General features: G+C 41.7%; 1 protein-coding gene across 2 annotated transcripts in view; it reads left to right on the top strand.

The window, feature by feature from the left end:
- The window catches only part of GLS (glutaminase), a 267993-nt gene that overhangs the window by 185339 nt on the left and 69421 nt on the right, over positions 1–13233 (top strand). For both annotated transcript variants that reach the window (XM_075285137.1, XM_075285138.1), the window contains exon 11: positions 6600–6650. In XM_075285137.1, the coding sequence (XP_075141238.1) occupies positions 6600–6650 (51 nt within the window). The remainder of the gene's footprint in view (positions 1–6599; positions 6651–13233) is intronic.

Raw genomic sequence — 13233 nt, 5'->3', positions numbered from 1 at the left:
AAGATCACAGCACTCAAATATCACTTCATAGAGAAAATAGCTAGTAGCTGGCAGATCTTAACCGTGAAACCGTTATGTCAGCAATACAATAAAAAACTACAAACCTTTATGCAGTATATTGAAATCCTTTCCGGCGTCCGGGCGTATCTACCTGCGCATGTATTCATAAAAAGCCCACCCGGAAGTATAGTTATGCGTCATAGCCCATCACTTGAGACGCATATGCGTCTCACATGCCGGAACTACTCTTGGAACGCACATGCGTTCCATATACCGGAAGTAGTTGAAAATAGTAAACCGCATAGACTACATGTTAAAAACCCATTTCGGGGTCACATGCGCATGCGTGTCAACGGAATCTCAGCGATTCATAAAAGCGGTGTTGGAGCAGCCAAGACCCAGAACACGCATGCGCACGGAGCATACCAGCTCCCATAAATCTGAACCTATAACAAGCAAAATAACAAATGTTATGGAGCACTACAAATATAGACACATATAGTCCTCTATTAAAGGGGTATTCCCACGTCGCATACTCATCAGTCTTTACTGCTGTAAAATCTTCTTTCTTCCTGGTTTCTTGCATCATTTGGTGGGCGGGGTTTCACATGCAACCTGTCGTTTAGCTCCACCCACCCATATTGGACTATGAAGTACAGGCAGCTGCAACTCCATTCTGTGTTACATACAGAGACTGCCTGTCTCTGCCATAATGAACACAATTGAATTAGCTAGCCTGATAACTGGGAGAACAGAAGAAATGAAAGCAGCTCCTCTCCTCTATCTCATAGCAGGAAGCTAGGTCACGTGGTGTAGCTACAGGAATAGCTAGATACACAGGCTGGCTCCCTGCACTTAGCCCCTCCTCATTCCCCCCTGAAAGCAGCAGATACATCACTTGACTCATGAGCAGCTAAGTCAGGGCTGTGGCCACAAAGAATTGAATAAAGTAAGATAGTGGACAAACAAAGCAGTTTTGCTGAAGCAGTGTATTTAGGAAAAGTCTTACATCCACATTAACAAGCAGTATAGATAGGATCCTTGTGATGGGACAACACCTTTAAACAATAATAGATAAAATAATGATACATGAAATTTACCACTCATATGTATAAAAACACTTTGTTAATAAACAATAAAAATATATTAAACTCAAAAAAGACTTACCATAATAATTGTTACTATTTTTCAAGAGGTGATGTCTTCCAATGTCTCATTCAAACCAGCTGGACTCAAAGTATCCAGCTGGTAGATCCAGTAGATTTCACGCCGTTTCAAGACTTCGAATCTATTGGGTATATTCGAAGGGATGTGGTCTATGGGGACAACATTAAACCCTGCAAAATTACTATTATGCTTATATAAAAAGTGTCTTGAGACGCTATGCTTTAAGTACCCATTTACTATATTTGACCTGTGTTTATTTATTCTAATATGTAGGTTTGTAGTTTTTTATTGTATCGCTGACATAATGTTAGTCTGTTTCTTAAATATTCATTGGTTGTCATTTGTCCATTTGATGTGTTTTTTGCTACAATTGTAAAGTGATGAGGTCACTATGGGGGTGCATTCCCGGATGTCTATTTACATTCTATGCTCTCAGTATCTATGCAATACTGTCCTTTGTACACCTGAAGAAGAAACCAGCTTCCGGTTTCAAAACGCGTTGTGTGTGAGGCTTTAATAAACAAATGAAACAAGAACTACGGTTCTTAAGCGCGGATCCTTTTATCCATTTGATACTTCTGTAGAAGTTGGTTGGATAGGTCCTTTTCTGTATAAAAAAACAAAATAGAGCTCCTTCCCTTCTGTGCCCGGCTGTGCCCAAACAGTAGTTTATACCCACATATGACACTGTTTAAGTACATTATCTTGGGTACATCATTGTCATACATGTCGTCATAAAACATGTCATGATAAACTGCAGTTTGGGCATACAGCAGGGTGCAGATGTGAAGGAGTGCAATGTATTTTTGGACCGTAGATTGTTGGTTTTTGAATGCCATGCCAAGTTTGCAGAGAACCTATAATTGCCCCTTCAAAATGGGGTCTCTTCTTCGGGAATTCCAAGTTACTGGCACCTCCAGGGCTCTACAAAAAGAACATGGCGCCCAGAAAGTCCCTCTAAATCTTTACTCCAAAAGCTAAAAAGAGCAGTGTTCCTTTCTTTCTGAGTCCTACTGTGTGCCCAAGCAGCAGCTTATGCCCACAAATACAACTTTTTGTACCTGGGATAACCCACTTAATAGTTTTACAAGTGTATTTCTGACGGCACAAAATGGGTCTATTATAACAGGCACTGAAATGGCATATACAATTCGAAAATTATAAATCTCTTTCTTTACCGTTTGCTGTGCAATACAATTTGGAAAAGCCTGTGGGGTCAAAATACTTAATGTACCCATAGATGAATACCTAAAGGGGTAACATTTTTAAAATATGGTTACTTCTTGGATTCTCAACACTACTGGTACCTCAGGGGAATTACATACTTAGGGGCAATGCTTTTATACTGCCAAATCCATGGTCCTTTTCCATTCTGAGCCCTGCCGTGTGGTCAGTAATCACACAACAGCCACATGTAAGGTATTTCCTTGTTCAGGACAATCCACATTACAATTTCTGGGGTCTATGTCTCTGGTGGCACATGCTAGGAACTGAAATAGCATAAAAGAATTGAAAATTGCATTTATGCTTCTGTACCGTCTGTTGTGCAGTGCCATTTAGAAAAGCTTGTGGGGTCAAAATGCTCACTGTACCCATAGATGAATTCCTTAAGGGGTCTAGTTTCCAAAATGGGGTCAATTTTGAAGGGGTTGTTCACTGTTGTGGTACCTCTAGAGCTCTGCAAATACAACATGGTACTATAAACCATCCCTGTAAAATCAGAGGTCCAAAAGACAAACAACACTTTTTCGCGTATGAGCCCTTCTCTGGTTGCATCGCTGTACTTGGAAGATATTGTGTAACAAGATTGATTATTTTATTCCCTGGTAAAATGGAAAAAAATGATGAAAAATTACATTTAACAGATACAGAGTTCAGTGAAAAACCTGGGGGTTAAAAATTGTCATATCAACCCTAGATGAAATCCTTAAAGGTCTAGTTTCCAAAATAGGGTCACATTGGAGGGGTTTTCCACTGTTGTGGTACCTCTAGGGCTCTACAAATGCAACATGGTGTCTAAACGCTATCCTAATGAAATTGCTGCACCAAAATCCCTAAAGGTGCTCTTTCATTTCTGAGGACAAGTTCACTTTGAGTCAAGTTACACAGAAGGGCCACATAAAGGATACTTCTAAAAACTGCATTATCAGATTAATAAATATTATGGTATTTTTTGCTGTTAACCCCTTCTTTGTTACAGGAAAAACTGATTTGAAATGGAAAATGTGCATAAAAAAATGACATTTGGAAATTTCACCTCCGTTTTGAATTTTTTCCTGTGAAACACCTAAAGGATTAGCAAAGTTACTATATACAATTTTGAATAATTTGAGGCGTACAGTTTCTAAAATGGGGTCCTTTATGGGAGTTTTCTATTATATAGGCCTCTCAAATTCACTTTAGAACTGAATAGGTCCCTAGAAAACAGAATCTTGAAATTTTCTTGAAAATCTTTGAATTTGCTACTAAATTTATAAGCTTTCTAACATCCTAGAAAAGTAAAAGGACACTAAAGAAATCATGTCAATATAAAAGTGGACATATGGTAAATGATGATTATTAAGAATTTTGTGTGATATGACTATCTGTATTTTTACCATAAGAACATAAACTTTCAAAATTCATAATTTTATGAAATTTTCAGTAAATTGTCCTTTTTTTAACAAAGTATAATGACCAGAAATGACCACGAACTTAAAATGCAATGTTTCACGGAAAAACAATCTTGGAATCACCTTGATAGGTAAATTATTATGAAGTAAAAGATGTCATATTTGAAAAATAGGGTCTGAGTCTTAAAGCCCAAACTACCCTGTGTCATTAAGGGATTAAACTGTGTTCCTGGAGATGATTTACCTATCACTAGAAGGGCATCACATTAAATATGCATCCACATGTTCATACATTCCTTAAATCTGCTTGAAAATGCCGCTTTTTTGCGGCAATTTTATATATAGAACATGTGGACACAGCCTCACTGACTAGGAGTGCTTACTGGATGAACACTTGTTAGTCAAAATTACTGACAATCTTCCCTACAGTAGGCTAGTCAGTGAGGACTTACTACACAAGCTGCTTCAAGCAGCAGGGCCCTGGAGCACCTACTTATTTTTCTCTACAGAGAGCAGTATGCAGGATTGGGATGCAGGGCCTATGTATGGAGGATAGAGTCAGGCCTGGTTATGTTTACATAGTAGTTAGCTGTTATGTTAGGACAGTTCAGGGACAGGTATCATGTGGATGTTGGATGTGATCTAAAATTAGCCTGAGTTAAATACACGACATCCAAGTGTTCCCCTAAGGAGTCCAGTATTTTCTTGGGTTAATTTGGGTGCTGACATCAGCTCTGTTATCATCAATTGTTCAGAAGATTCATAAAGAATCAGGCCTTTATGGATCATCACATGTTGATCTGTAGTACATTTTAGCAACTGATTTACCCTATTGAGATGGACTCAATGTGGTCTAATGAATGTAACAGAAATATACTGGAATATTAAGTCGATTGACATATTTCTAAACTGTGGGTAGTATACAAATATTGGCATTCTGCGTAAATTTTTGATACATATGAAAAAATGCTCAGCACCTCTGGGAATTTCTTCAAAACTGTTGGAAAACCATTCCAGGGGACTACCTCACAAAGCGGACTAAAAGAATGCCAAGCGTGTGTAAAGCTGCCATCAAAGTAAAAGGAGTGTACTTTAAAGAGTCTAAATTAGAAAACATGTACAAGAACGCTTTTTTGTTTACTGTTTAATTCATGTATGATGTGTTTAAATAAAAAACCTCATCCATGCCTCATATAGATAGAAACAAAGCAAGTGTCTTTGAAAATATATCAGCACCCCCCACCCCACCCCAAAAAAAACCCAGGGATGTGAGCTCCTCTTTCAAGATACAAGACTCGAAGTTAACACAGGTCCTGATAATATGTGAATGTTTTATCAATAAGTGGTATGGATGATCCAAACTACTTACAGACTAATACCCAGAATTCACCCTTATGTCTCTGGCAACCTCCCGCTTCGACTGAATCCCTCAGAATAGATAATACTTGCTCTATCTGTTTCATCCTTACTTATACCCCCCGTCTTTTCTCTCCCCCCCCCCCCCTCATAACCTCTTTCGGGACGTCTATTGGCAGTACCTCAAAAATTAGCTTTTGTTGTTTGTTTGTTGATTATGATTATCCCATTCTACTATACTTGTTGAGATATGTTTCTAGATGTAAAAACTTGAAACATTCAATAAAATGTGATTTACAAATATATATATATATATATATATATATATATATATATATATATATATATACACAAAACCTGAAGTTAACACAGGTCGTGATAATACGTGAAGGTTTTATTAATAAATGGTATGGATGATGCATTTTGGGGTATCAATACACTGCTTAGATTGCACCCCTTCTTCAGATCCAACATATAATAACTAGAAGTAGAACATAAAAAAGTAATACATAATAAGTAGTAAATGGTAAACAGATCAAATTTGTATTAACAATCAAAGTATAATTCAAAATTGAAAAAAGTATACAAGACTCTGTATAAGAAAACTCTGTGTAAAAAATCTCAAATTCATAAAGGCTAATATTTACGTGACAGGCAACTACATATAAACGAGATACATAAAAGAATAATTGCTAGATAGTACTACAGTGTTTCATTTATAAAAGACATACATATATAGAGGTGCGTAACACATGCAGTAGAAGGAAAAAGTTCAGGACTAATAATACTAGAAATCTTAAATGTATAATATAAATTATAATATAGTGTAAATATTTGTTAAGACATTTTTAGGAGCAAAGAAAAGATTGTTTAACTTTTCTTTAAACTAGTAAAAGCAAATAATGTAAGGGATACTACTTTAGTTATATCAAGACACCCCGGAAGTTATGTATCAACAACAAAAAATAAATAGGTCCAAAAAACGATTCTTAGAATATAACCAAAATACTAGTGTACATAAATTAAGAACATGAACTAGCCTATAACAAGTTGTAACAAATTGTAACATATATACATTCACTTTCAATATTATAGCAGCAAATGAAACTGCTCACTAATGATATAGCTTCTGTATATCAGATATGGGTATCCAGTCCAGGAGTACAGTGCTTTCAATATTAGAATATATAAAAAACAAACCTCTTTGATGTAGAAAATGGTAACACCAAGTTGTCTTTATATTCATACATTTTTGCAGGGAATGGTTCAATGCAGGTTGGTAAAAAAAAAATGGTCCAGAATTATTTCATGAGGTGTAAAAGAATTTAGCAAAACAGACAATCCAGGAGTGACAAGTCCTGTTTAAATACATAAAAAATTATGATGCAAAATAACATGCTTATTATCAATGTATAACTGAATCGTCAGTTATTTATTTTTTTATTTTTTTATTTTCAATCACAGTGTTTTCCAGAACACACTGACATGGTTGGGACCTTAGATTTTTATTTCCAGGTAAGAAAATATAATGTAATTATTTATTTAATTGACCTTAATATAAATTTTCAATAATTGTTTCTGTAAATAGTAATTGTATAAACATTACATCTTAATGATTATAGTGAGATGATTTCTTATAATATACACTTGCCTGTTTTTGTCCTGCAATACTAGTCTGTAGACATGGTTTGCTTTTCTAGGTTTCAGTGCCCATTGACTTATAGTACATGGCTTTTTACTTTACACAGTTAAATACATGCACTTGCAGTGTCAGTCAGGCTATATTCAAATGAACATTGGGTTATAAAAAAAAAGAAATGTGAAAAAAGAGTGAAAAATGGAATGTTGCCTATCAATTTCCATCCATGGGTGATCAGTTTTATGGATCCCTTATACACAGATCCTATTTTTTTGGGACCATTCACATGGTAATTCAAAAAAATATGGACATGTGAATACCTTATTGCAATCAATGGCTCAGATTTATTATGATTAGACATTATTTTGACTTGTTAAACTTGTGAGTGTGGATGCTTAAGAAAAGTGGACGTGGCGTAAATGTGCCATTGTGGCAAGATTTTGTAGCAACATTCAGGTTCAAAGTAAGCCAACTAAAAGGTGATCTAAACGTAGACTAGACAAAGTTAATATACGCCAGATGTATCATCCAGCATCAGCCATTGATAAATCTCGCAAATTTTCAAACTGCCTATTTGTTTACATTGTCTAGCTATTAGTAAATTTGGGACGTGTTCTCATGCCCGTATGATTAATGACTTGTACAATACCATGTCCTAGCTGCTGCAAAACCTCAAAATACACACAAAAGCCTTTTATTTTTGCATTTTATCAAGTAGCAACCAACAGAACAATTAACAAATTAGCACAAGACATCCTAATAGCAGTCTAATACAAAAAAAGATTAGCACAATCAGAACACAGTGCAAAGACACATACAAAAGTTGTGCAGTATAAGGCAGAGGAATTTAGTGCAATTAGGCACTAGCAGACTGGCATCATCAGAAGATTCACTATCACTATATCACACACACACGCACTCAAACCTGTGCATCACCCCAAGAAAAAAGCCCCTAAGAAAGCACCTTGAGGTGCCTACAACAAGCAGTGGACACCATTATTACTGATCGGCAAGAGAGCTGCGGGCATTGTCACGGCATGATAGTGGCTGAAACTGAAGAGCAGCTGTCCATGGCTGTGGACCTAGTACATCAAAACTTACTGATCCCGTTATTTGTACTGTTATTGAATCGCAAAGGCGTATTTACCCAAATTCCTATATCCATAAAGTCTGCAGAAGGCTTTCCAGCCAAAAATGTTCACTGTGCATGGATCTGTGAACTTCAAAACCTATACTTCAAAATTCATCATTGGAGTGCTTGAATTCTTTTATGCTATAGATACTGCATATATCAGCTAGAGCCAAACCTCCCCACTTAGTAGGTGCCTTCAAGATATCCCTAGCCAGTGTAAAGGATTGATTATTGCACAGAAAGGTGTTATCAATTACAGTAAAATGTCTACAAAAGATGACCGATCGAAAATTTACAGACATCTTTATGAATCACAATGCCCAATTATGTAAATTGATCAAGTACCTGAAGAACCAATGAGGGAAGAGTCAAATTAGAATCTTCCTCATCAATAAGACATAATACTGGCTTTCCTCAGTTAACCCTCAGTTCCAAGGATGACCCTGGGTCTTCCAAATATACCAATCTATCGTCAGCATATAGGGAAATTTTTTCTGTTATGACTGCCACGTCACAACCCTCAATGTGAAGGTTTTAAGAGGATTTGAAGGAAATGCACTAGGAACAGTGATTATTTGACTAATATTCTTGCTGAGAGATTTAGAGAAAGGAATTATCCCTTAGAGATTATCAAAGAGGCTAAAAAGAGAGTAGATGAGCTAAAACGAAATCAATTTTTATTCACTAATATGAAAGTAGAAAATTCAAGTAAGTATAGATTAAATTTTTTAACTACATATAATGGATACTATGATTCAATCCAGAGAGTTTTACAAAAAAAAAAATGGCACATCCTCTGCTTGCTGTCATTTATTCTACTTACTTTCAGTGGGTAAAAATCAATACATGGTCATTTGATAATAAAGTCCATGGCCATGGACTAGGAATACATGTGTGCAGCTTGTTATCAAGAAGATTTCTGGCAAGCTGTTCACCTGTGTGCTAAAGGGGCTCTCACTGGATTTTTGCTATTTTAGATAAACATATGCCTGAATAGCCTTTAAAAAGGCTATTCAAGTCCTGCTAATCGTTTGTTAAAAGGCCCCCCCTCCCCGTTTTAATGAATTACCTTTTAAATGTATATGTGAATGCACCGTGGTCGTTCCCGTATGTTCACGCCCTCCTCTATGGTTCTTCTATGTAAGTCCCTCCTCCTGCTTTCTATTCACAGCCTCCAACTGTTCCCTGCTAGTGGCACAGGACCTGTGATGATGTCACTACTGCTCTGTGATTGTCTTGTCCCTGTGATGACGCCACTACAAGGTCCTTCATCGTCTTCTAAGTAGTGATTATGCAGAGCAGGGGCTGCAGCTCCCTTTTTCTATCATAGCGTAGATCTACTCTGCACATGGAAATCTATAATAGACACAGGGAGCTGCAGCCCTAAACTGGACCCCACACAGTATTATTTGCTCTCCACAGTGGACCCCACACAGTATTATTTGCTTCCCACAGTGGACCCCACACAGTATTATGTGCTCCTCACAATGGCCACCACACAGTATTATATGATCCACAGTGGCCCCCACCGAGTATTTTATGCTTCACAGTGGCCCCCACACAGTATTATACGCTCCCAACAGCTCCTTTTCAGAGTATAATAATCAGACGTCCAGGGAAGGTGATTAAAAATAAAAAACAATTATACTCACCTTGCCTCATTGTTCCTGGGCATCCTCAATTCGTCCAGCTATCTTTAGTACCTTTGGCTCTCTTCAAAAGTCACTGCTGAGGCCTGTGATTGGTCCTCAGTGGTTACATGGGTTGCAGTGATGTCATTACGCCGCTGCGCCCCATGTGACCACTGGAGCCTAATCACAGGCCTCAGCATGACCTCAGTCCCATGTTGGAAAGGCCCTGATAAAGATGCTGAGCCAGGGAGTGGTGAAAATTAGTATTTATTACTTTAATTCACCTCCCCTGGGCTGACATTTATTGGAAAGGGGCCAGGCGACATTTAGGGGGCGCTTTTCCATTAACAATATGTATAACAGTTGGAGATCCAGGCTTTCCCTGATCTCTGGGCTGGGTTACGATTGCAAGGTGTATGATCATTATGCCACTGGTGCCAAGGGTCTTTTTAAGTGTATGTTACAGATAAGCTTGTTATCACAAAGAACCAGGACACCCCCCGACCAGGCATTTGTCTGGTCGGTACCCCTAGCGTGGATGTGGTCATCACCAAATGGTCTACCTTTCCACTAAGAGAAGGACTAGAAGACTATATAAAGAATTAAATGAATCCCATCATTTAAACACTTTTTTCTAGTTGACACGTCAGAATAGCCTTAAGAAAGGTTATTTGTCTCCTACCTTTATCAGTCACCTCCAGCCGGCCGTTCGGTAGAAGTACCGTTTTTTACCAGTATGCAAATGAGTTCTCTCGCAGCACTGGGGGAGGGCCCCTAGCGCTCAAACAGCACTGGGGCTGTCCCCAATTCTGCCAGAGAACTCTCTCCAGCCCGTCCCCAGTGCTGCAAGAGAACTCATTTGCATACCACTAAAAACCGGTATTTCTACCGAACTGCGGCATGTTTAAATGATAGGATCCCTTTAAGTTCATTTGTAGACTGGCATACCTCCCAACTTTTGAAGAACTGAAAGAGGGATAAAATGGGTGGAAAATTTAGCTCCAGCCACTTTTATGTTGACTCCGCCCATTCTCATTCATTTTTCATGTGCCCCCACACAGTATAATCCTCCTACAGTCACCTGTAAATTATATGCCCCCCTCTATCTCTCCCCCAGTTTCATATACACCCTTCATCTGCCCCCAGTTTCATGTCCCCTCCATCTCTGTCCCCAGATTCATGTCCCCCCATCTCTACCCCCAGATTCATGCCACCCATCTGTGCCCCAGTTTCATGTCCCCCATCTCTGCCCCCAGATTCATGTCCCCTCCATCTCTGCCCCCAGATTAATGCCCCCCCATCTCTGCCCCCAGATTCATGTTCCCCCATCTCTGCCCCCAGATTAATGTCCCCCATCTTCCCCAGATTAATGCCCCCATCTCTTCCCCAGATTAAAGCCCCCCCATCTCTGCCCCCAGATTAATGCCCCCCATCTCTGCCCCCAGCTTAATGCCCCCCATCTCTGCCCCCAGATTCATGCCCCCCATCTCTGCCCCTAGATTCATGTCCCTCCATCTCGGCCCCCAGATTCATGTCCCCCCATCTCTTCCCCCAGATTAATGTTCCCCCATCTCTGCCCCCAAATTCATGTCCCCCATCTCTGCCCCCAGATTCATGTCCCCCCCATCTCTGCCCCCAGATTCATGTCCCCCCCATCTCTGCCCCCAGATTCATGTTCCCCCCATCTCTGCCCCCAGATTCATGTCCCCCCCATCTCTGCCCCCAGATTCATGTTCCCCCCATCTCTGCCCCTAGATTCATGTCCCTCCATCTCTGCCCCCAGATTCATGTCCCCCCATCTCTGCTCCCAGATTCATGTCCCCTCCATCTCTGCCCCAGATTCACTTTCCCCATCTCTGCCCCCAGATTCATGTCCCTCCATCTCTGCCCCCAGATTCATGTCCCCCCATCTCTGCCCCCAGATTCATGTCCCCTCCATCTCTGCCCCAGATTCATTTTCCCCATCTCTGCCCCCAGATTAATGCCCCCCCACCTCTGCCCCCAGATTAATGCCCCCAATCTCTGCCCCCAGATTCATGTTCCCCCATCTCTTCCCCCACGTTAATGTTCCCCCATCTCTGCCCCCAAATTCATGTCCCCCCCCATCTCTGCCCCCAGATTCATGTCCCTCCCATCTCTGCCCCCAGATTCATGTCCCCCCATCTCTGCCCCCAGATTCATGTCCCCTCCATCTCTGCCCCAGATTCATTTTCCCCATCTCTGCCCCCAGATTAATGCCCCCCATCTCTGCCCCCAGATTCATGTCCCCCATCTCTGCCCCAGATTCATGTCCCCCATCTCTGCCCCAGATTCATGTTCCCCCCATCTCTGCCCCCAGATTCATGTCCCCCCCATCTCTGCCCCCAGATTCATGTCCCCCCATCTCTGCCCCCAGATTCATGTCCCCTCCATCTCTGCCCCAGATTCATTTTCCCCATCTCTTCCCCAGATTAAAGCCCCTCCATCTCTGCCCCCAGATTAATGCCCCCCATCTCTGCCCCCAGCTTAATGCCCCCCATCTCTGCCCCCAGATTCATGCCCCCCATCTCTGCCCCTAGATTCATGTCCCTCCATCTCGGCCCCAGATTCATGTCCCCCCATCTCTTCCCCCAGATTAATGTTCCCCCATCTCTGCCCCCAAATTCATGTCCCCCCATCTCTGCCCCCAGATTCATGTCCCCCCCATCTCTGCCCCCAGATTCATGTCCCCCCCATCTCTGCCCCCAGATTCATGTCCCCCCATCTCTGCCCCCAGATTCATGTTCCCCCCATCTCTGCCCCCAGATTCATGTCCCCCCCATCTCTGCCCCCAGATTCATGTCCCCCCCATCTCTGCCCCCAGATTCATGTCCCCCCATCTCTGCCCCCAGATTCATGTCCCCTCCATCTCTGCCCCAGATTCATTTTCCCCATCTCTGCCCCCAGATTCATGTACCCCCATCTCTTCCCCCACGTTAATGTTCCCCCATCTCTGCCCCTAGATTCATGTCCCTCCATCTCGGCCCCAGATTCATGTCCCCCATCTCTTCCCCCAGATTCATGTCCCCACCATCTCTGCCCCAGATTCATTTTCCCCATCTCTGCCCCCAGATTAATGCCCCCCCACCTCTGCCCCCAGATTAATGCCCCCCATCTCTGCCCCCAGATTCATGTTCCCCCATCTCTTCCCCCACGTTAATGTTCCCCCATCTCTGCCCCTAGATTCATGTCCCTCCATCTCGGCCCCAGATTCATGTCCCCCCCATCTCTGCCCCCAGATTCATGTCCCCCCATCTCTGCCCCCAGATTCATGTCCCCTCCATCTCTGCCCCAGATTCATTTTCCCCATCTCTGCCCCCAGATTAATGCCCCCCCACCTCTGCCCCCAGATTAATGCTCCCCATCTCTGCCCCCAGATTAATGCCCCCCATCTCTTCCCCCAGATTCATGTCTCCCCCATCTCTGCCCCCAGATTCATGTCCCCTCCATCTCTGCCCCAGATTCATTTTCCCCATATCTGCCCCCAGATTAATGCCCCCCCACCTCTGCTCCCAGATTAATGCCCCCACCTCTGCCCCCAGATTAATGCCCCCCATCTCTGCCCCCAGATTCATGTCCCCCATCTCTGCCCCAGATTCATGTCCCCCATCTCTTCCCCCAGATTCATGTCCCCCCATCTCTGCCCCCAGATTCATGTCCCCCCCATCTCTGCCCCCA

The sequence above is a fragment of the Leptodactylus fuscus genome, chromosome 8 (genome assembly GCF_031893055.1).
Source record: "Leptodactylus fuscus isolate aLepFus1 chromosome 8, aLepFus1.hap2, whole genome shotgun sequence".
In the NCBI taxonomy this organism is placed as follows: Eukaryota; Metazoa; Chordata; class Amphibia; order Anura; family Leptodactylidae; genus Leptodactylus; species Leptodactylus fuscus.
Note: the sequence above shows the minus strand (reverse complement) of the source record. Positions and strands in the feature narration are given on the sequence as shown.